Source organism: Pagrus pagrus (assembly GCF_965226575.1).
Source record: "Pagrus pagrus genome assembly, chromosome: 18".
Lineage (NCBI taxonomy): Eukaryota > Metazoa > Chordata > Actinopteri > Spariformes > Sparidae > Pagrus > Pagrus pagrus.
Window position 1 is genome coordinate 25,600,076 of NC_140202.1, and position 24,172 is coordinate 25,624,247.

The window sequence follows — 24,172 nt, forward strand, 5'->3', positions numbered from 1 at the left end:
TATTAACATACTTCATCCAAATCACAGATAAAGGTCATACGTCTGTCACCAACAATGCACACTACACTTTACAGGCAGCGGAAAAGGTAATTATGGGTGTTGGCGGTTAAAATATGTGACCACACAGGTTGGTATCAGCTGCTAACAACCTGTCTTTGTGACGCAATAAGTGACAAAAACACTAAAAAACTCCGTAACAACCAAAGTATTACGTTTAGCTTAATTCCCATAATTTATTCTGCATTCATTTTCCGCTGTAATTACCCAGTACTTTAAAGTCATTTTCAACTTAATTAACAGCCTGTAAATGAAAGGGTTAGCCCTCCTTTATCTTATCACTTCTCAAGCTTTGTTCCTCCTCCCCGTCTGTCTCCCCGACTCCTTCTTCCTCAAGTCTCTTCCTCCCTCTTTATCCCCACCACACACTCTAACCCCCGCCGCCCTCTCACTCTCTACCTGTCTCTCTCCCTCACTCTTAACTCCGTCTCTCTCTCCGTACTGACCTGGCCCAGGGCTGATCTGGTTGTCATAGAGGTGGATGTCATCTCCGCAGGCGATCGGCGAGTCCTGTCCCTCCTCTCGGCCCTCGCTGCCCTCCTCCTGCTCCACCTCCCGCTGCTCTGGGGACACAACAGCACAGGGTCACCTCCTGGACCTCAGCGGATGCCAGCGAAACTCACTTGTATTGTTATCGTCTTCAGCCAAAGTAGCTGGCGAGTCCAGGAATTCAACAGGTTCTTAGTGTGCATTACTTCACCTTTAAGTTTTAGGATAAAAGACCATGAAATGAGGCTAATACAGTTGTCAAAATAAAAAAAAACAAGACAGGAACTTAAGTTTCCTAGTCTTATGTTCTTAAATAAAGACAATAACTCCTATTTCAGGACCCCCCTTCAGTCAAATCCTCAGAATAAGGCTTACGGAAAGTTTAGACAGCAACAAGAGATTAAGACAAGAAATTCTGCTTTTTCGTGACAGCTTATCTGACAGTCAGTGAACCATCCTGACACCGTGATAAACAAGTGATGCTTAAAACAAAAAAAATCCTCAGAATTATATGCAACTATTGCAGAAGTGTCTCCTGAAGGATGTCACGAGGAGGCTCGCTTGTTAAACACGCAGTCAGATTTCACGGCAGGGTTTGTTTTCTCGGCCTTTTCGCAAAATATAGTTTGAAAACAGTTTTTAATTACAGGTTATTGTTAAGTTCAGGCTTGACTGATCAGGTTTGTTGATCTACTTGTGATTTTTTCAATGAATTATTAAAACATTTGGTGTCTCAAACTGTCTTGTTTGTCCGACCAACTGTCCAAAGCCCAAAGATATTAAAAGATCCGCTCCACACGTGCATCAAGGAAAACAAAAAAGGGGGATTTTAGTTGCAAACTATTCTGACTCTAACTTTATAACTCGAAGGTTGATCAATTTAAGGTAAAGTACGTATAGTATAGTGTAGTACGACGCTGGTGGTGACGATGAAGTCATGCGACTGCAATGTAATCATTTAAGTGTTTGCCACCACCAAGCTTATTTTCTGAAAAAATCCAAAATACAATGAACAAATCCCATTCGACAGAATATGTTGTCTCTGCAGATCTCTACAGGTCAGATTTAGATCTTTAATCAATGTCAAAAGCAAATAAAAGCATGTTTGGAGACGTGTAAATGTGATCAAATATGTCGGTATAGAAGCAGTATTTAATTATTTTGGGGTGGAAAATGTCTGTAAGACCGAAAAGTAACTTAAACATTAATCAAAGATGTGGCTTTCGACTTAGCTGTCGAGTAAAAGGAGAAGATTTGTTGATCATTCTGTTATTTCTGCACCCTTTGTAGCTGCTGTGTGTTATACTGTGGCATTATTTATATGTGGATGTGGACTGTACATAAATCTGGCGAGGTACAACAGATGAATCTCACTTTATAGGCGTCTAATTTGCAGTTTTCTCTTTTGTTTGTGTCAAAATAAATCCCCCCTCAGGACAAAGGTGCAGAGTCCCCTGTGCAAAGAAAAACATCTATAGAAAATCTCTCGTGCTTACTGCAATTAATCATCTTAATCAGAAAGGACAGCGGCTTTTTGAAGAGAGCCTTTTACCTCAGCACGCAGCACATCTTCTTTCATTTTTCATCCTCGAGTCCCTGCTGCTCCTTTTAATGTAGCTTCCATTGTGTTTGAATGTAAATGTGTTTTCCCTGTATCCTTTTCATCACACGCAAGCGAAGACAAATATCTGTATTTTCACACAGATGAGAGTATTTTCCCATCTTATTCCATATGGCAGAAATGATGTGTGTTTGTGTTTGTTTTGATATGAAGACATGTATTCCATGAATCAGCGGGTAGACAGGTTTTTTAGCAGGTTTTCTGGTGTTCAATGGAAAGGATTTTGTATGGTAGAAAGCATCACAGGACGCAGCCTGGAGCCTGTTTGTATGACTCATCGCGTTCTCTCTTCCTGACACAGCAGCCCCCTTAAATCCAAATCTACAGCTGCTGGTGGGCTCCCAAATATCATCCGGCGATCGGCTTGATGCAACGAGAACAATATCTCATCCTCGTGCTCTTTATCTGCTGACCTTATCTGTGAGGGGGGCCCCCAATTTCAGTTCATTCAGTTTGTCTTGCATCAGGATCATCCCTCAGCACTTGACATTATTTGAACCTCGCTGTGTCGTCGCCTCGCCTGCATCCCTCTGTGCCTCAGACTCACCGGCTGGGCTCTGACTTTCAAATCACCTTGGGGAGAAGAGAAGAGCGGCTGCAGAGCGGGAGGAAAAAAAAAAATCGACGGCCTTACTCCAAGATGCATTTTGGTATCAATTTCAGAAAAAAAAAGTTTAAATGTTTATCTGTTTTTATATTAAACTGCAAATATGCAATGTACTTTTGGCAATGTCACTCCAATGTTAAATCGAATCAGCTCTGCAGCATTTAAATTTAGATGAGCTGCACATGAAGCGGAGCTCGGTATCTGTGACCCGTCAATACAAACATGCAACATGCAGAAGGAGCGAGTGATGTTTGATATGAAAACACTGAATGATTGATGCGCTTCCTTCAAACGGTGTGCAGTGTTCTGCAGCAGCCCTTTGAGCTGTGACATACAGACACACTACAGCGTTACACACAGACACACTACAGCGCGCTTGCATCATTAACGATGTTTAAACTTTTATGCTTTGTGTTCTGAGAATTACTCGAGGAAAGATGCACAGCAGGTGTCATCGTAAGGTTATATAAGGATGAAAGAAACCGTCGTTTTCACGGATGGATTAATCTGACAGTTATGTGCCGATTAATGTGTCTATTAAACAGCAAATCTAAGTGCTTTAAAGTGTCGCTTTCTGTCTAACCAACAGTCTAAAAGAGCTAAAACAAGTCGATTATCGTTTGTTTTTAGCAAACAATTCCCAGTTCCAGCTTTTCACTTTAAAGACTGGCTCATTTTCTTTTTTAATGTTTGAAAGTAAAGTGAATATTTTCGCTTTTTGGAGAGTGACAAGACGATTTTTAGGAAATTAGGATGGAAATATTGACTAAACGATTACTTGAATAGCCGAGAAAATTATCTTCAGACTCAATCGTGGAATTAAAAACGTTTAAACATGAAGACGGTCGATGTGCGATGATATAAAATGGAGAAAAAAGGAGCGAATATTCACATTTGAGATGCCGGAAACAGAGAGGACACTTAATCTTTGTTCGAAATAAGCTTTCTGTTCTGTTAAAAGACTTATTGTTTCAGGCTAAACTCTCAAGCCAACAAACAGGATGTTCAACACAACATTAGCTTATGTAGAACAATAAACAAACATCAGCTGAAAATCTTAATCTCCATGGCATAAACATAAGTGTATGCAGGATATGTCAACAAGCGATACAATTCTGGCCCAATAAATAAGAGCAGACAAGAGCAGCATTTACAAACTCTGATGCAGTCGATGGCTGTTTGCACCTTGAAACTTGTGATCTACCATCAACAGTTTCAGTTTCAGAGGAAGACGGCACGATTGCACTTTGCAACACATGAACACGACGGTTCGGAGAGGAGGGAAGACGTCAAGCTTTTTAATGTTATGAAATATTAAATCGTCCATCTTTCCTCGCTACATGTTAACCTTTCTGACCCTCGAGTGTGCACAAACTACAGGCTAGGAACCACAAAAATGTGAAATTATTAGTTATCTTGTTAGTTTTGGCCATGAAAAGCAGGTCGTTATCGGCTGAATTATGCATCGCTGATTTTTATGAGTCATCAGATCCTCTTGAGCCATTCAGATGAAGGTTATGTTGCTACTAAAAGGGTTGTATTTTAATATGTGGACCTGAAAAACAATAATGCCAGCTAAATAACAGGGTTTCCCAGTGTTTCAAAACGGTGATCTGCCACCTCGCCTGAACTAAAGACCACCTCTGATAATAAAAAATGAATATGTATACGTAAAGTAAGACAATAAGCTTCAGGGAAAGGAGCTGAGGTACACTTCCTCACCCTGTATTGAGCGTGGCTGTTGTTTATTTACTCGCTAAAAAAGATCAGACGATAAGATGCGCCTGGATCTGTGGTGCTTACCACGTCTGCTCGACAATCTCCTCGGGGGAATCCCTGAATTAAGTCCTGAAATCCACAGACTCACCTTTAAAAACAACCTGTAGCACTATCCCCTTGATGCATCGCTTCAGAAACCGCTGTGCTGAAAATACAGTGCAGCCCCCGTACCCATCAAGGAGATCACATGGGGAAAAGCATATCACGACATTATTTCTGCAGCCATTTTCTAACAATTTGTTCACGTTTCAGTCGTTTATTCCATTTTGCACACATTAAAGGTTTGTTGTTGTTATTTTATTAGACTAATGAAGAATATAAGAGGGCACCAGTGTAAACAAACCGCGTCCACAGTGCAAAACATACAACAAATATTATTTTATTTTGAGGAGCATCGGACTTCCACAACAACCTTCGCTAATGAACGTCTGAGATGACAATGGCGGATAATGCTTACATGCCAACAATAATGTAATTGCATTTATATCCTGATAAAGGGTTGCCTAATAAAGACGCTTATGTTCATCTGCAGCGGGGGGCCTCCTGTGAATCTGGCTGAGTGAATCGGTGTGTTGCAGGAGGGGGGAATAATTGGCTGGGGGAGACAGGGAGATCCAATGCGAGCATATTCTCGTCCCGACTGCTTGTGCTGCACATACTAATTGGGTGCCTCTCCTTGGCTTGAAGGTAATGAAACTGCCGTTATCATAACAGCCGGAGCAAAGTTCATTATTTATATCCCAAATGCAGTGGAGTGTGAGAGCTGGGAGAGTTTTCTGTGTCTGTCCTGCAGCCTCCATCTTTAATTCACATCTTTTATACTGTACGACGCACATTATTGGCAACATTAAAATGAAAAAAAAAAATCCCTCGACCTCTTTTCCCATTATGATGAGAGGATTACACTCATGGAGTCCTTATTATTGGTTGCTTTGTTGGGGAAAAAAAATGAAAATGTAATGTAGAGTGCTATTATACGTCCTGGTGGCGGCTCACACTCACCCATTTCTTGAAAGAAGTATCCATTCTTGGACATCCCAGAGGGAGGCGCCTCTGCAGGAGAGAGCAAAACAGAGGAAGACAGAAAATTACTGAGGTGAAACTGGGCAACAGTATCAGCTCCTGCAGGGGGTCATTTTCATTTTGAAATGAGATTATGTGTGGTTATTTTTACACAGTAATTGTTTATATGGCAGATGGGGACAAAAAGAAATGCGAGCCATGATCGCAGCACTGTTAGATATTTAGTGCTGATGTTCAAGAGGGAAAGATTTGGACATACAGGCATAAAGCATATCACGGTTACAGGACGCAACTAATGAAAACTCATACATTCATTCACTCATGTACTCCAGACTAAAATATCTCCCTGCTGACGGCCATTTACAGGCATAACAATGCCGAAGAAGGACACACTGAGAACTGTGATGCTGTGAAACCGTGTGAGTGTTTTTCAAGGTTTCGAACGTGCGTCTATTCGGGGATGAGAGGTTTGTGCTCATGACCAACACGTGATGTTACATTAGCGGTGTCCTCCTCAGCAGAGCTGTAAGATCTAGAGCCCCGATGATACGACGGTTAGCTGCTGTTATCAGCCGATATCACAGATACGTCCGTTTACAGTACACTGATGTCATTTTTGATAATTAAGGTGATTAATAATCTTTGAAATATCCTGTCTTTGTTACATCTCTTGCCACAAGTGTTTGATAACTAAATCTGAGGGATCAAAATGTGTGTGGACATCAGCCAATATATAATTTTTTGGGTTTTTTTGACGGACTATCACATCATCTGAGCCCTTATGTCTTCAGTACGTACAGCAGGATGCCTGGAAATATCATCTGGTCCGTAGGTTTGACTTTATCATGGTTGTGAAGCATGTTCGTTTACATTTTTGACATTTACCTTACATTTAAATCCCAATGAAAAAGAGCCGAACCAAAAAAATGTCTTAAATGATGCATCAACTACCAAAATTGTTGCTGATGAGACACCGTGGGTGCCCTGTTCAACCTGTTGCTCTGATTTATTTGATTTAAATAATGCAAAGCAGCGACGCCCTCGAGTGCAAACAACGTTAATGGGAAGAGCTGCCTGACTTGTCTTGGTCTGATCAGCTCGACAGAGACTTGTCAAGCTTTGCTAACGGAGAAAAAGGAGCTGGTAAACAGTGAATAGACTACGTGTGTGTGTCAGACGGGTTGGGTAAGTAAAATATTCCCTCCTAATGGGTCCAGAGCTGTCAAAGACACTCAGAGCGAGAGTGAGAACAAACTGGGCAACCCCGCGGTTCAACCAGAAGGTGAAGAGAAGAATTCCCTTTAGGAGGGAGCGTTATCAGAAAAATGCATAGGCTTCATTCCTGACGTGTTCATTAGGTGGAAGAAAATGTTAACAGGCGCTGATTATGTGCAATACACACTCTTTTCATCAGCTAAAGGTCTTGACTTGGCTCATACATTCAGTGATAATCCACAGTGAGTTTTTTTGCTTCCAGGCAGGAAAATCGTTTTGCAATGGGGGGGGGGGTGCAGCGTTTTTTAAAATGGTGGATATCTCATTTTGGAATTAAACTTAATCTGGTGAAGAGGCTCCACTACAAATACACACAGAGAGGGAATTTAGAGTACGACATTTCAGAGGGTTTGTCACGCGGCCCTGTGGATGCGTGCAGCATGCGGATGGCACAGAGAGACGAGGCAGATATGGGAGAGGGGGATACTTTGAAGGTTATTGAGACATTGTGGGCTGAAGGAAAGGGGGAGGGAGGGAGGAGGGGAGGGGAAGAGAGGGCGGGAGGCGACTTCTGTGAAGCTTTTCTTCAGCATTAAGCCGATATGTTTACATATTCATCCTATAACCGAAGATCAACGGCATGTCTCGGGGGCATTTCCCTGACTTGACTTCTAAAAATCCCAGACGAATGGGCACAGAAATGGCCGCACGCACACTCATATTCCTGCACGAGCACGTACACAAACATTGTCCTCTCGAACTCTGATATAGAAAAGGGACGTCAAGTATACAAGATCCCTCCTTCTGAAAGGAGGAAGGAAAACAATATACAATTTTAATTATATATAATGTTCCTTCACTCTTGGGGTTGAATCTGGAGAGGAAGCTGGGATTCATTTACCCCCGTAACAATTAGCTTTTCTAATCTACACAGGTACAGTAATGATGCAGCTGCTTGGGTTCTGTAATAGATATTTAAATTGTGTCTTAAGCTTCCCTCTTCGGCCCCTTGACTGTTGTTGATTTGCCGCTTTTTCTTCAATCCTGTACCCAAACCAAATCTCTGACGAATAAAGACAATTTTAAAGATGTAGTTTGTCATTTTGGGAAACATATACGCTTATTGGTTTTCTTGCCAAATACCATTCTCACAGCTGTACAGTAAAAGTGATGATGCTGGTTAGCTTCGGTTTAGCACAGAGAATGAAACAGGGCGAGAAACAGCTCGCCTGGCTTTGTTCAGCACCTCTAAAGCTAAAAAATTAACACTTTAAACCTCATAAATTTAATCTGTTCGAACATCTAAATGTTAAAATGACAAAATGGGGTTGTGAGGGAAGTTTTCTCGTGAGGGAGCGATGATAAATAGTTCTCGACTCACCCTATAAAACTTATATAAGCCAGGCAGCCTTCCTCTACGCTTTTAACTTTTCATCGAACTCTTTGCAAGAAATAGAATAAGCACATTTCCAAAAATTACTTTGTCTCTTAAGGAAATGGAAGTAAAATTAAGTAAATTGAATTTTCTTACCCAATTTTCTTTAATGGTATCTGTGACGTAGAAGCATTTCAGACGTCCGGTCAGATAAAGTGATCTCTGCCTCTTTTACTCTTAATTCAAAGGAAAGGATATAAGCTTTGTCTAATTATAATAATTTCTTTATCCTGTTATCGATTCTATGCCGTTGCCCGTTTGATAAAGTTCGTCACATCTTCGGATCCTTTTAAGAAGATTGAAACACTTGGTCTCTGCCTTGAAATGAGATGAAATGGAATAAACTGATTTATTAGCGACCTTCAGGACCGCAGCTCTGACGGGTTACTAATGGAAAAAAGAGTTTTAAATGTCAAAGACCTTTTACCGTGTGAATGTCGCACAAGTGCATTCGAATTTTTTAGCTTGCAATTCCTTACTTGACACCTTTACACTGACATTATTTCTATGAACTGTCGGGTTTACAGAACCACTGCTCCTTACTGAAGCCAAGGAGGAGACGCTGCCAGGTGAGTCGACTGTGTCGAGATGAATTCAAGAGGTTGTAGATCTTCCTGATTTATGACGAGAGTTAGCAAAGGAAACTAAACTTTCCAGTGTTTCTTTTTCCACCTCCCTCAAATATCAAAATGAAAAAAATTCAGATAAGTAAAACAAACATGTGGGAACATTTCTCCGACATCCTCGGCTGCTTCTGTGTTACCGGGTGTGTTTGATTGTGATGTCAGTCACACAGAGGTACATTTTTTCCTTCACCTTCCCACGCAGCACACACGGGTCGATCACATATATCCCCGTCAACAGTTTGCTTACTTGCAGCTGCTGCATTAAACATATCTTTTCAGAGCACAGGCACTCGGCTACACTGCCGGCACAATGGACATTCAGCAATATATAGTAGTTTGCATAACCTCACCAACAAAATCTGTTTTCCTACGCTGTGGTTTTTATATATGCAGCTAAATAAACTAGTCACTCAGCTCAGCAGCCTGAGGCAGACATCCTTGCATCATCGTGTGCCTCCTGGAACATTTTTTTTTGCTCGTCTTGACAAATACATCTCTCTCTCAGCTGTAATGATATTTATATTATCACCATTGCCGTCATTATTGTGGTTGTTAGCCCCTTTTTGACGTAAACATGATGTCAATTTCACACGTCAGTCTACCTCCTGACTTGTGCGTCAGCGATCGTACTCCTACTGTTGGGTCGATTAACATTTCCCCTAACACTTCCAAGTCTGTATTAAATGCTGTCACATTAACGTAAAAGGCTGCGGCAGCACAAGGTTAAATAAGCCGAGAGATTAAATGCACGTCATGTTCACGCCCCATTAAGAGCCCCGCGATGACTGTACCACCCAGTTATCATCTCTTAAGCATCAGGCTAATAAACAACAAAATACTGAGTGAGCCAGTTTTACAGCAAGTTTGTTTTTTCCCCCTCCTCGCAGGGTGCGAGACATGGGAGACAAAACAAAAGCCAAACGTTGTATAACCACAATAATTATGAATTAATCTGCCAATTATGTTCTTGTTATTGTTTAGTCCAAGAATTGCCAAAGTATTGTGAAAAATACATCGCAAATGGGTCCAAAAACAAAAAGCTATTCACTTGTCCTCTCATACGTGACAAAGAGAAAGTAGAAAATCTGCACATCTGAGAAGCTGCGACATACTGCTGTATTTTCTAATTTCATTCGTGTCATCTGCGTGGCTGAAATACATAAAATATCCAGCACAACACTTCACAGCCCGTGAGCAAATAGGAATAAAAATCAGCGTCGCAACTTAAAGTCTCCTTGGGCATGGTAAAAATAGGCCACAGAATTCTCTATCTAATAAATAATGAAGTTTGTGAAAACATTTATTGGGAGATTTACTGGAGATCCCCTGATGCAGCCAGAGAGAACAGTGCTTCCTCTTCCCACACCGAAATATCACAGCTGCATTTAATAATCAGTTTCATCATCAGTTAATCTGCCGATTATTTCAAATTAGTTGCGAGAGCTCAAATGTGACGTGTCCTGTTGTGTCGGACCAACAGTCCAATAACCCAAAAATATTGAGGTTGCAACAAAGTCAAGACGAGAAGTTCTCATGTTTGAGGACGACTGTACAGATCAGGGTTACATAATCCAAATTAAAGAAGGACTTTTTAAATTACAATCAATTATTATTCAGCGGTCGTAGATGTAGCCGTAAAACCAAAAACAAAACACCACACTGTCAAAAGAAAACTTACATAAAATCGATAACACACGCTTCAAAAGAAATTATTTTTAGTGCACACAGAGCTGTTTGAAAATCATTGAACAAAAGCAACTCTTTCTATGTCCTGCAGGGGCTCTTCTATTGGGCTGCTCATTTATTTATGGGGCACATCACGCCAGCTTCCTGCGGACGCTGCGCTCCTCTGAACTGCGTCTTCGCCTGAGTGCTGTGATCATCATGAAGATTCATGTGCTCTGCTTGTATTGAGCTGTTTGCCGCTGACAGATGCAGAAAGAGATTTAGAAGGATTGGAGGGAACTGCATGTTACCCGTGTACCGGCTTTGCCAGATCAATGAAAAGTACAGCGGGAATGTTGCTCTGTTGTGAGACACCAGGGTTTCACATCATGAGCAAATAAAGAGCTGTGATTTAAATGTAAACACCCCAAATAAGTAACATTAACTTAAGTGAGTAACCTGGTACATCCGTTTACATTTTTGCAGACCATAAACTCCAAAGGTAGACAGATTTGTTTCACGTTCAGTCAGGATGTGTTTCTGTTTCTGTTCTCGGTTAATACACTCTTCCTCCTGTCTGCTATAATGGGCTGCACACACATGCACATAATTGTTAGACAGCTGATTAAGGACCTTTACATAGTTCACGCTCTGATGGTCTTTTAGAGACAGGCTCATTAGCAGTCATGAAGGCTATTCTGTTGTCAAGTCAGAAGCAGATTCATTTAAATGGTGCGAATTGAGACGTAATGACAACCAAAAGAGTCTGAAAGGCACAAGGACACCTGCCGCTGTGAGAGGCCGGGGAAATATCACCCTCAGATGTTTTACTTCTTTACAATATAAACTGTTAAATGCATGCAAATGATCTGATGTTTGACGTGCTCATGGATAGTTTTAGAGATTGAAGGTAAAGTAATTTGCCTGTCGATGTTCATATGAGGCCACTGGCTCCGTCATACTCCTATTTACTGCCTTTATTGAACTTAAAAGTCCCAAATTCTGCTTATTTTCAGGTTTTATTTTGGGTGTCTACTAAAAAATGTTCCCATGCTTTAATGTTTTCACATTATTATTGGCCATCGCTGCAGCAATCTCAGTCTGAAAGCTCAGTTTTTAGTGCCTGTCTCTTTAAAACTCCCCCCCCCCTTCCTGAAAAGCCCAGCCTGCTCTGATTGGTCAGCTCTCACAGGCCTTAGCAGGAACCGCCCACCATGTTTCCGCATCAGCTCTGCCGATATGTTTGCAACCACAAGGGCGTAGCTGATGGCGTTGACTGTATAGTTGTGACATCGCAACCTTTAGGGCGTTTTTTAAGAACCTCACAGTATTTATATATAACACCTAACACCTCATTTCCTACAATATGGGGCCTTTAATTGTAAAATTAAAAGATGTAACTGCTCAATTAAAAACCAAATACATCACTCAGATAGCATCTTTTAGGGCGTGCAGTGTTTTTGATGTGTAACCAAGCATTGACAGACAGCAGGCACATGAAACAGAGGTGCATTGACAAGACAGTTGTGTGTTTGTGTCTGGTGGTGTTCAGCACAGCAACATGAGTATCAATCACTGATTCAACCACATTTTGAGAAGCAGAAGTCAGATCTGTGCTAAAGCTGCAATTACATCATCGCAGAGGAATGCAGTGACATGCAATCTGACACAAGTAACGTATTGTGCAGCGCTGTCCCGTCTATAATTCAACTCCGTCTCTGACTTTATTCTCTTGCCACAACTGCGTCAGAGTTTCAGTCAGCCAATGCACTGCTGGTCTCTGCAGTGTCACCACAGATGTGATTCCTATTGGCCGTTTTGAAAACATCGTGGGGGATGCACATGCTTCTTCTTCCTGCTTCCAGGTCATTCATTGATTATTTCATTCTTATTTGATCTAGTTATCAATATTTCATCTTTTATTAATTAATCCCCCGTTTTACTGTCAAACTAAACATCAATCAATGAGTGGCTGGACAACCTTTGCACAAGCTCCTCTGCTGGGAGAGAAATCTAGATCTATTTACAACTATTAATTGCGTTAACTTCTTACTTGGCAAACCCTGAGACAGGATATATCATTAATTAGCACGCACTGAAACCACGCATCTGCCATTTCCCCACGCATAAACATCTAATTATAAAAACCCAGTGTGGTGAGAACGTGTGAACTGCATACTTCATCCATAAACACTCGATCAATAATGTGAGAGGTGGAATCTAACAACATTTATCATTTCTTTAAGATTATGTGTACATTTTGTTGATTGCATGACTTATTTTTTGCTGCATGCACAGTAATTATGATGCCAATCAAAGGTAAATGAATCGTGTTTGTGATTCTCGTCATCGACACCACAGGCGTTTTATTTTTCTGTGTTAAAATTCAGGGTTTTTTTATCGTTTGTTTATTTGTGGTCTGTTTTGATTGGCGCTCCATCAAACTAAATCCTTGATGGTTGGCGTATCTGTGTGGATCATGTTTACTGATACATGTGATGAATTAATGATAACATGGCCACTATTAATAGACACTGTTGGGAGTAATCTGCTACTTACTAGTGGCTTGTTTCTGTTGCTGTTAGCCCACATTTCTTTAGCTGTTGCTGCTTAGCTGACATTGTTACCTCCACTGTTTTGTCGGATCTGTGACCAAGAAAACATTGACACCTTATATCTACTCCCAGATGCTCTTGTTGGGGCACGACAGCTGTTTTGTGACCTTGGGTTTTTTTTATTATCGACTTACAGCAAACCAAGCTCCCACCATACCTTCAAAACATACAGTATCTTCTTTTATGTGTGATATTTATTATTATTCTGCTATTCTTTTTTGGCACTCAACTGCTTTTTTTCATGTAGAAACTTGAAAAATTATTCAGCACAATACGGACATTCCAGCTATTATAACTCCTCATACTTTTAGAAATATTCAACATTTTCTGGCAAAGGTTTTTCATGCATTTTTAACTCTTATCTTTCGTCGTACTTTCAGCTAGTAACTCAACATTCCCGTCTTCATGTTCCAAATACTCGAGTGAATTTAAAAAAACCTTCAAACCCACTCATCTCCGACCTCTTCCCTCTTATAGAAAACCTGTTTAAACTTTCAAATGTTTGACATAGTTGGGATTTTCTCACATCAAGTCAACCTTTTCATGTCATCACATTTGATAATTAAGGTCACAATCTTTTCTTAAGCTTGCCCTTACTTCTACAAATTTTCTTGATTTTTGGCGGGTGGTGGAAAGGTGGTAATAGTTGTATTATGGTGCTATGACAGCATCGAACATGCATTTTAGATGATGATGCATCTTTAAAAAAGACAAATAAACTGTAAGCTAATGCATGATGTGGTGGATTTCTACCGGATGTTACTTTAAACAAACATTGTGATTTAGAATAGGACAAATGCACAAGAGCAAAACTAACTTCCTCATACTGCAGCCATACAACACAGCAACAAACCCACAGATACAAATGACAGAGCACATTGGTCTGTGTTTAATTTACATCTGAGGCCAGAACCACATGACATAATTTATCCTTATTACTGAATCCTCGCTCATTCTATGCAGAAATAAATACAAACAGTGTTTAACAGCAGTGGCTGATGAGACAGCTCGTCCAGGAACAGACACTTCAGAAGGTCGTGCACACAGAGATGCTTGATAACGTTCTGCAGAAAAGAGGAAGAAGATTTCTACTTGCCAGCAGGAAGTCAGATCTGGTTAGAACAGTATCTCACATACGTCTCATCACTTTCACTGATCTGCTGTTCGTGTGTGCGTGTGGGAGTTTGTGAGTCTCTTACTTAGAGTCGGTCCTTTCATCATTGCCCAACGTATACATGAGGGGAAAATATCTGTCAGTCAGCCGAGTTTACATGTCACAAACCCACAAGCAAGGCAACATCTGCTCTGCTCATCGCTCGATGCGGTGTCAGGATATGCCACATGACAAACTCTTTCTTCCTGATAAACCCAAACCTTCGTCTGATAGGAGCTATCTGCAAAAAAAGATGGCAGGCAGCTGCTTGTTGCCTTCGCAGCGATTGTGGTTTTTTTTGCATCAGTTTGAAGTAGCAACACAGCAAGAAATAACCGTCTGACAAAGACAGAGAGGGGGGGGTTTAGAGGTTAAACTACACACCACAAATACGTCTGTGGGCTACGAATCAAACACCGGTCGACCCTTCCCTCCACTTTGAATCCCCTTTTTGATCTCTGTGTACTCAAAAGAGAATAAATGTGAAGGGAACATGACTTCCCACAGTCCTTCTGTACCCATCTGTACAAAAGTACATTCAGGGATAGTTTTAGTGATTTGGATGCCCCGGGCAAAGATTGAGACGAAGCCCACGCGGTGTACAGTATGCTCGTGCCCACATTTAATATGATTTACCACCTCTCCTATCAAGTCACAGAGCACCATTACAGCTTAACACTGCAGGAAGCCCAGTCCTTCCCCACCTGCCCTGACACAGTCATACAGAGAGCAGAACCATTTACAGACAGCTTGTTTCAGTAAACAAAGCCAAGTAAGAATCCTCCATGAAGGACTATAAATGCTCTTCACTCAATTAAAAAAGATAATGGGGCCAGAAAAGAAGATCATAAGCATAAACTTTACGCTCTAATTTCCTCTTCCCATTGTGGATTATTATGCAATTTTGGTGGCTGCTTTATGAGTAGAGTTACTTCACTGACTGATTTTAATTTGTACTATTTGTGGTCGTTAAATCAATTAGGACCCCGGGGAAGACGGAGTGAACGACCACTGTGGAAGACACAACAAGTCTCAACTCAGCCCACAAAGTTTCTGATGACCTCAGGAGCGAGCGCAATCCACAATGCACCATCTAGAGGAGGCTAAAGCAGGATGGATATATTTTTAGAAGTACAGTATCAGCGGGATGGAGCTTAAATAATGGCCATTATCTCTAATCCCCTTTAAAAGCAGCAGGCGCTTTAGTAGTTTCGAGAGGAGCAAGAAACAAATATACATCACTAAGTACTAATATGCTGAAATCCCTAAAAAAGAGCTCTGGAAGTTAAATTTAATTACATCAGTCTCATAAATTCGATATTAAAAGTGTCTAATAGAACATTTTAATATGCTTTAATGTTCAAAAACACATTATTTTTTTCTTATACTGTCCATTGCTGACCCATCTCTATTCACCCTCTGTCTGAATTCTCCATTTTAGTGCCTCTGTCTTCAAGGCCCCCCCTTCCAGTGTTCTGATTGGTCGGCTCTCACAGGCATGAGCAGGCACCGCCCACCATGTTTGTGCATCAGCGACTGCATAGTTGTGACCAGAGCCTTTATGTAGAGGGAGTCGCGACGACGGAAGTCCAAAATGCCGATCGTCAAGTGACTCATTGAGACTTCAGACGAGTTTTTTGCACAACGGCGTACTATTGCAAACGTTGCGAGAAAGGAAACAAGCTGCTGTTTTGATGGATGAAAACAACAGAAAATGATGTAAATTATCTTCAAAGATTTTTTTGTTCTTTTGTTATTGTCAAGAAATCATTTGAGAAGCCCAAAACCAACAATTTGGTGGTTCGTCTCCTCTCAGCCTGTCTGCGGCGCTCCTACTAAAGATGTAAATCTTTAAAAACAGCTTTCATATATGCTTTCATTTTTAAAAAGGCTAAATAATAAATCAGCCGGGCACTGTATTTTCTGTACCAACGCTACTCAAAGAGGGGCAAAAAGGAGCTATTTATATCGGAGCACTATAAGAAAAATATAGAATATCTTCAGACTTATTCATCTTTAATAAAATGTCTCATGTTTTGTTCTGCGGCACTCGGGACACATCCTGACAACACCTGCTTCATTGATTAATTATATTCAATACATCGTGCGTACAAAAGCGCAGGAGGTTGTCTCGCTATTGTGCTACATCAAGATAAATCAATGAAAGGATACTTTTATACAGCTAGGTACCCACAGTGTTTGACCTTTGTTTAATTACAGTGTGCTGTTTCAAGAATGCAGATAACACAACATTCCCGCTGCTGCTGCTGAAAGGAAAGGACCTTATACAATCTACAAGCAGTCTGCGGATGGCTTTATTGGTAAGAGGCACTCATTAGTCTAACCCATTACAGACTCTGCCTTAAGTGCATTAAAAGAAAACACGATTCGATGTGTATTTAGATGCTCCGAGACAACAGGAAGTCAACTTCTACGACTCTCGGTGTCTATATAAACCAGCCAGGTTGAAACTGAGCCAACCGTCCTCACAATCCAGGCTGATCTGCTGCAGGTATATGCAAAACAGATGCCGGAGAGTTTAAGGAAGAGGTGAGGCTGAGAAGTGAAGAGGGCAAGAGATTAAAAACGCGCCCCTGCTGCGTTTGTAAGGGGGAATCTACGAGGGCTGGGCCAGCACCGAGGAGGAGGCCGGGCCTTTGGTTGGCTAATTGTGCCCGCAGGCTTTCTTGGCATCGGTCCTCTCTGGAGCTGTGGTCGTTGAGAGAGCCCAGGCAGAGAGGGAATTCCTCACGATGCTCTGCTCTGGGCTGGTCTTTTTTTTTTTTTGCCTCGTATACACGTTTTAAAGAGCAGAGCATTTATTCGTCTTTCTTTTTGTTCCAAAGGAATTTTAAAGAACTTCAGACGGCATGTTTATTACACACACATTGTAAACTGAGAGTCACAGTATGTGTTTGCATGGTATTTCCCAAGAAGCACGCTGTAGAGGTGCACCGGAGCCCACTCAGGTGAGAGGGCACACCTACGCATTTTTGTTTTCCAGCAGTTTTGTTAAGTTACTTCGGTTGTTTAAGGAGAACGCTGCAAAGATGTTTTGATGTGAAGCTCCAGAAATGTTTCGTGGAGATTTTACCCGACTTTCAATCGATTGAATTGTAAGTTTTGGGTGAACTTCTAACCGTACTGAAACATTTACTTTAATGCACTTCATTTATTCAGGCCTGCAGCAAATATAACATTTAAACACTGGTACTAGCTGCATTTCCTCGCTCTCCTCTCCGCCACGTAGCCACTTAGCCCTTCCTGCTCCAGAATACAGTACACAAGCCTTGTTATACTCATCTTTTAATAAAAAAACTAAACTTTTATGCCCTATATGTTTACATTTTTTCCTTGTGCTATCGAATATGGTATCAATTATCAATATATTTTGTGAAATGGCTGCCGAGCAAGACACCACTGTTTGATATGGCTTATCAACACTTAGCTTACTGGATATTTTGATGACAGTCTGTCTTAGGTTTTACACGTCCACCTTAACTTGGATGACAACTGCAAGCGCTCTCCAGGCTCCTCCCGAAACATCTTAGATCATTATCCCGTCTCTATGGGAACTCCAACACTCCTCATGAAGGAGAGCAAGGGCTTGTATTTGATCTTATCCTTTCCATCACCAGGTGAAGGGGAAAATCCGCATCACGCCGGCCAGCTGGGAAAGCCTCTCGAGGAGGCTGCTGGTGGAGGGACACCTCTATAATCTTGATAAGCAGCCCAAACTGGCTGGAATGATTGCAATACTGTAACCACATGAGTGTTGAAAGGCAGCCAGCGAGGTGTAGTTTTCCAGACAAATCTGGTTTGGATTGTGTAATGTGTGAGGGGGAAAATGATCTTAAGCTAATCTTAACCCCACAAGGTCACGGTCACTTCCGTCAGGACAAGTCTCTGCCCGTCTCTCGGCACGTTCACACTCTCACAGCAATTTGTTTCTGTCAGCTCCACTCGAGAAAAAAAAGCCTTCCTGCAGCTCAGTTTCTTATTTTCCGTACATAATCCGTGATGATAGTTTATACTGAATCTTAAACGGCAGCAGACATCGACCGACCAATTTCAACTTCAGAAGCCAGCAGTCGATAAAATCTCACCTTTCCAGAGGGGATTTATTTACTGTAGACGCAAACCTGCAATTTTAATCTATATTTTAAACTGAAGTAGTCGTTATACCACCATTATACAGTAAAATGTTTTTATAAGACACAAAATGACAAGATTATATTCAAGATGAAATAAATAATAAAAAAAAACATTATGAAAAATGCTCCTCGCTATTGGTCAGAGTCCAGACTGACATCTTCATGTTGCTTATAACAGTCCAAAACCCCAAGATTCTTCATTTCTTGTCATAAATGAGGAAAAGCAGTAAGAAGATTATCGACAGGAAATAAATCAGCAACTATTTCGAGGAGCATTTAATTGTAATTTCTCTCTGATCTATCTATGTCACTGTTGGTTATTGGTTGGCCATAAACACAATGTGAGGACTTTGAGCTTTGGGATTTGTGATTGACACCAATTTAAACCTAATAAATAATCAATTAGTTGAGAAGATGAAATAATCATTATTTGCAGGCCTATGTGCTTATTTTTCTAACATGATCTGTTCCACTATCCCTCGTCTTACACCAACTTTAAGGGACGTGATTATAAGCTGTGTGTCTTATACATTAATAGCCAGCAGGGGGTGACTCCACTGGTTCCAAGAAAAGTGTTGCTATGCAAGCTTATGAGAAAATAACCCTACTTCTTACTTGATTTATTACCTCAGTCAACAGTTTCCTAATGCGTTTAGAGTCTCAATCGCTAGTTTCACGTGTTCTTCAATATAGGATGATGTTTATTTATGCTTTAGGACTTGGCTACCTTGCAACTGACGAGTCTCTACCACGGCATGTCCTCGGGTTCTCAGTCAGATCTAATCAGGATTAGATCCAAACATGGTCCCTTCTGGTTCCAAAAAAACAAGATGTAATCGGCCTTGATGCCAAACTCTCAGCTTCAAAACAGTAGTACACAAACCAATATTTACTCCCTGTCCTGTATGTGATGTCTTGTCACCTCCCCACACGGACAGTACCCTGAGTATTCAGTATTATCTGTAGGTTTTCAATGTGTTGTGCCAATTAAAATCCACTGAGCCAAACAAGCCTGTACTGAACGGTCCCCCGAGCTCGCCATCTGATGTAAACGGCACATTTTTGTGATGGTTGCTTTTATCTGAAGAACCTTGAAGTACAATGAGTCACATCGACGGAAGAAAAATCTGTTTTTGTCCTTCAGTTTTCGCAGATAGGTAGAAATCCTTATTCAAACTCAAGGGTATAATGAAGCACTGTTTGCAGCATGTTTTCAGTGAGGGATGCTTACAGCGTTAACAAGGAAATGCAGAAGGGAAATGTGAAGATTGCTGCTTCACATTGTGACAAGCGACTGGCAAAAAAAACATAATTAAAACGCCAAATGTCAAAATATGACAATTAAATTGGAAGTCTCCTTCTAACTAACTCCGGTTTTCATCGCTGATTGTTTCATCCATGACATTTTATTTTTTATTTCAGATGCTTCACTGATGTTGAAAATGTTCACTCAGTCGTCCACACTGGAGACACTGGTTAGGCTGCTTTTCTGAATGTTAAATAAAAATAAAATGTAGATATGACTTCAGTTGATTGCTTGAGAGGTTGCTGGCTCTGCTGCAGACAGCTGTGTCCCCGGGCTGGTGTCTGACGTTGATGATGTCACAGCAGAGCCTTGACCACGAGTCTGGCTTATGAGCGAGCTGTCTGGCAAGCAGGTGGACTCTGGCTGGCCCGACGCTGGACAGCATGAGTGTTCGCTCAGCCATACGCTGTCCGTGTGTGCGTGGGAGTGTGTTTTCTATCTTCTCCCGCAACCTTCAAACATCAGTGTGTGTGTATAATTTCCTCTATAAGAGCAGATGACTTTTAACACTCGTGCACGTATGGATTTGTAAATACGCTAAAGAGTTGCTGCAGGCTGACGTGCAGCACGGCCCGAGTGTTCAGAAGACACGGCCGAGGGCAAACGTGACCGAGAGAGTTGAAAAAACAAAACCATTATTTCAACTGCCAGAGCTAATACGAAGAATATTTCATACTGTGGCAGCCAGAGCAGGCCTCAGCCAAAGAACAAAAAATTAATACTCATGGTTTAGCCCCAATTTGAGTCACTTTGAATAATCGTCTAATTTAGATTTTAAATTCGTGCAAAAAATTCCATCCTGCAGCGTTTCTGTTTTTTTTTATCCCTCTCTTGGCATCAGGTCTGTGCACTGAAAAAGCTCTGCAGTAATCCTCTGCTCCTTTCACCTGAGAGGGATTGATAGTTATAGTGAGCTGGCTAGTGTGGGTTCACAGATGAATCCGGCCATGTCTGGCGGCGCGGCGAAACGAGGCATCGTGACTGAGGGGAGCGCCCGCAACACGCTTCAATTTAAACCCCTCCACCTCCCGGCACTTCATCATTTCTTACCCCCCCCCCCCCCCCCGCCTTTTTTTCTCGTCTGGCCTCCCTTCATCTATTTGTATGTTTCATTTTTCTATTTTTCATGTCTTTCAGTCTCATTGCTTTCATTTTTTTCCTCCATCCTCTCTCGGGCTCTAACAGTTACACACAGGTATGGGATTACGCTCAGGTGCTGCAGCAGGGATGCTGAGAGTGTGTTTGTGTGTGTGTGTGTGTGTGTGTGTGTGTGTGTGTGTGTGTGCTCGTAGTGTGCAAGCCAAGCTCGGGAGTGAGTAAGTGAGTGACTGAGGGTGTTGTTCCACTACACGCACACACCAGCCAACCGCTCGCTGAAGAAATTGGCTGCCTCGATTTTCATAAAAGGGGGGGGTAGAAGAAGAAGAAGAGAAAAAAAAGCCAGTGCTAGGGGATTCCTGCTAATTGCTTGCACATTCCCCTCTTCCTCCAGCTCGATTAAAGCCAGGCCACCATCTCCCTTTCAAGTCTGCCGTTTCTCCACACAGCCCCTCTACTGTATGCTGCTCCAGCCTGGCCGCCATCCGACAGCATATCTCGCTGCTTTTCATTTGTGGTGTCCCCCTGCAGAACTACACAGACACAGTTTCGACAGAATCGATGTGAGGCAGCGGGAGAGAAAATGCCGGCAAAGTCTAGTCTACTGTATATCTGTCAGGCTGTCTGCCTCCACCTTGTGTGAGGTCCTTTTACGTGTATGCTGTGCATGTTTCTACCCTATGCCAAATGTGGGAATTTGGATTTTTTGGGACTGGAGCAGTGACTTTTTAAAACGCGAGGAAATATAAATTCTTAGTTTTAATCGAACGATCCTTTCAGCTGAGTATTCATATCTGTTGGGGCCCCCGTTGAGATTCAAACCACTAACCTCAGCAGTGTCAGCGCCCTGCCCTGCCCTGTTCAGCAGCTGTCTCTTTGCTTAGCTTAGTGGTATCCAGCTCCACACTGGCAGAATTTAAATTAAGAAACCTCGACGACCGACTCTCCTCCAGCTTATTGTCCTACAGTGCGTCTCACTGCTAGCTGTCGTGTTTAATCCTCCACCTGACACCGGTGGAGAGTGGTTTCTGTCGTCTTCTGTCCATTTTGTGTCTCGAGGCGTCTCTTTACACTGCAGGTGAGATCTTTGTGCCCCCCTCTGCGTCGCTCACTGTGACCTGTGCTGCTGTGCTGATGTCTCTCTGCACCAGAGCTACTTACCAAGTCGCTCTCTTTTAATTGTGCACCAGTGGACGATTCAGACAGATTTTAAAGGTTAAGTTCACCCAAGTATGAAAATTCAGTCGTTATGTACTTACCCTCATGCTGATGGAAAGTCGTGTGAAGTTTTGTAGTCCACAAAATATTTCTGGAGCTTCACAGCAAAACATGGTTGCAGCGTCCTCCTGAACAACTGAAGCAGCCGAGGACTTGTTTTGTAACAAAAACATAAAATGGCTCCGTAGAGCTCATTCAGCGAGAGTCTGATAATGAGGAGGCAGTCTTCATCACGGGACGTATTGGTGACTTTACAAAGACCACCGCTACATGCCCCAGATAGACTATCGCTCTCTTCAGGATCTCAACTCCTCTGTTGAATCTCTCCGTGCAGTCCGGGTTTGTCGTGAACACTTGTCGCCAGAGGTTTACCGTCCAAAAATGCATTGAACTAATGAAAGTGTCAGCCACTTCAGATTAATGGTTTTAGATTAGCGGCTGCAGTGAAGATTTTTGGCTTAAAAAATGTCGTAAATAACATCTTTTCAAATCAATTTGGTGTTTTGGAGCTTCTGGAGACTTATGGCCTGAACACACTACACAACTTTAAAAGTCGTCAGATCGCTGTCCTTTCTGCCTTTTAGTCGACGGTCTTACAATCATTGTGGTTTTTACACTACTTGACTGATTAGGACTTGGCTACCTTGCAATATGGAGTTATGGACAAGATCATACACGTGCGACGAGACACGGGCATGACTCTATCCAAACCAGGTCCAGGTCCAGGTTGTTTGTACGCTGATATTGCAGCAAGAACACCAGGAAGAAAAAGAAAACAATACAAGTGAGAGGATGGATGAAGTTGCATGGACAGCACTGAAGACACAGTAGTTCAGTGACTGGTTTTGCGACTCAGCTGGATATCTCGCCAGCTAGACGTCCAGCAGACATCGGCGACATGCTGGCACGCTGTCCCCTGAGCTCCGGGTTCTGGTCTTTGAACAGTTTACACATGCTTACTGCCGTTCAAGGGAGTGTGTGCTGATCTGGTGCACTCTCTTTGTCAGCGAGTTCGAAAAATCCATCAAGGACAGCAAAGATCAGGGCTCAAATCTTACGGTGTGAACTTGACCGCAACACTGTTTTGCTTCCCAGCTCCAGAAATGACTTTCCATCAGCATGAGGGTGAAAAGATAACGTCTGAATTTTCAACTCTTCCTTCAACTACAGATATATAAATGTGCAACAATATGGATGCAAATTTGGTGCTGCAGCATGTGGATAATGTGAACGACGCCGTCACGACATGCGACAAGGACAAAAAGGTCATCAGACGGACTAGTTTGAAGGAATAGTGCAAAACACCAGTTATGGAGAAAGACCATCACTGCCACGTACGCAAACAGCAGCCAGGTATAAATAACCTCCGTCTGAGTGGGGAAATGTCTGCAGAAGTCATCGTTCAACATGATGCAACTTGTTTCCACAACGCATCTCGTTTGAATCGCTTGGATCATACATGATAAGACGTGTGTGTGTCAGCATGCTCATGCGACAGTGAGATTATAATAAAGTGTGCGTGCTAACACCCTCCTCAGTCTGCATTATACCTGCTATGCATGCCGCCACACTCTATTTAGCACATTGGTATTTCTGCTCGGTCACGTGGAAAGGGGAAGCTTCACAATCAAGGTTTGGGAATTCATCGACACGGGCATCCTCAGACATCTTGGAATAATTACTATGTTGGGGAGGAGGGGGGGTGCACATATCGAGAGGAGAGGAGAGGAGAGGAGGGGAGTAGCAGAGCGCCATGTCTGCCACTCCGTCGTGTTCTGTTTGTTGGTTTTAAATTAAATTCACTGCAAAAAGGAGAAAGTACTCGGCACAGTACAAATTGTTCTGCGCCCGAAACGCTGTGCAGCCTTAGCAGACCATCCAAGAGCAATATTAAATAGGAACTGAAACATGCAGCTTGCTTGTGCACAGTGCTGCTTCCTGTTGCTGTAACCTGTAGAGTAAGCTTTAATCTGCGGGCGAATGGGTGTGTGCATGCTAGAGGGTGGCGGTAAACTGAGGGCTAATTACACAACAGCAAACCGGAGCAGCTGTCACGACCGAAGACGTGAGAGGACCACCAACGCTGTGTGTTTTTAGTTTCTAAACATGTG

At 42.1% G+C, this 24,172-nt stretch overlaps 1 protein-coding gene across 2 annotated transcripts in view; it reads right to left on the reverse strand.

Annotated features, from left to right (window-relative positions):
- Nucleotides 1-24,172, reverse strand: part of slc4a11 (solute carrier family 4 member 11) — an 86,211-nt gene that overhangs the window by 54,786 nt on the left and 7,253 nt on the right. For both annotated transcript variants that reach the window (XM_084381086.1, XM_084381085.1), the window contains exons 2-3: nucleotides 5,556-5,606; nucleotides 504-620 (exon numbers count right to left, since the gene is read on the reverse strand). In XM_084381086.1, the coding sequence (XP_084237212.1) occupies nucleotides 504-620; nucleotides 5,556-5,606 (168 nt within the window). The remainder of the gene's footprint in view (nucleotides 1-503; nucleotides 621-5,555; nucleotides 5,607-24,172) is intronic.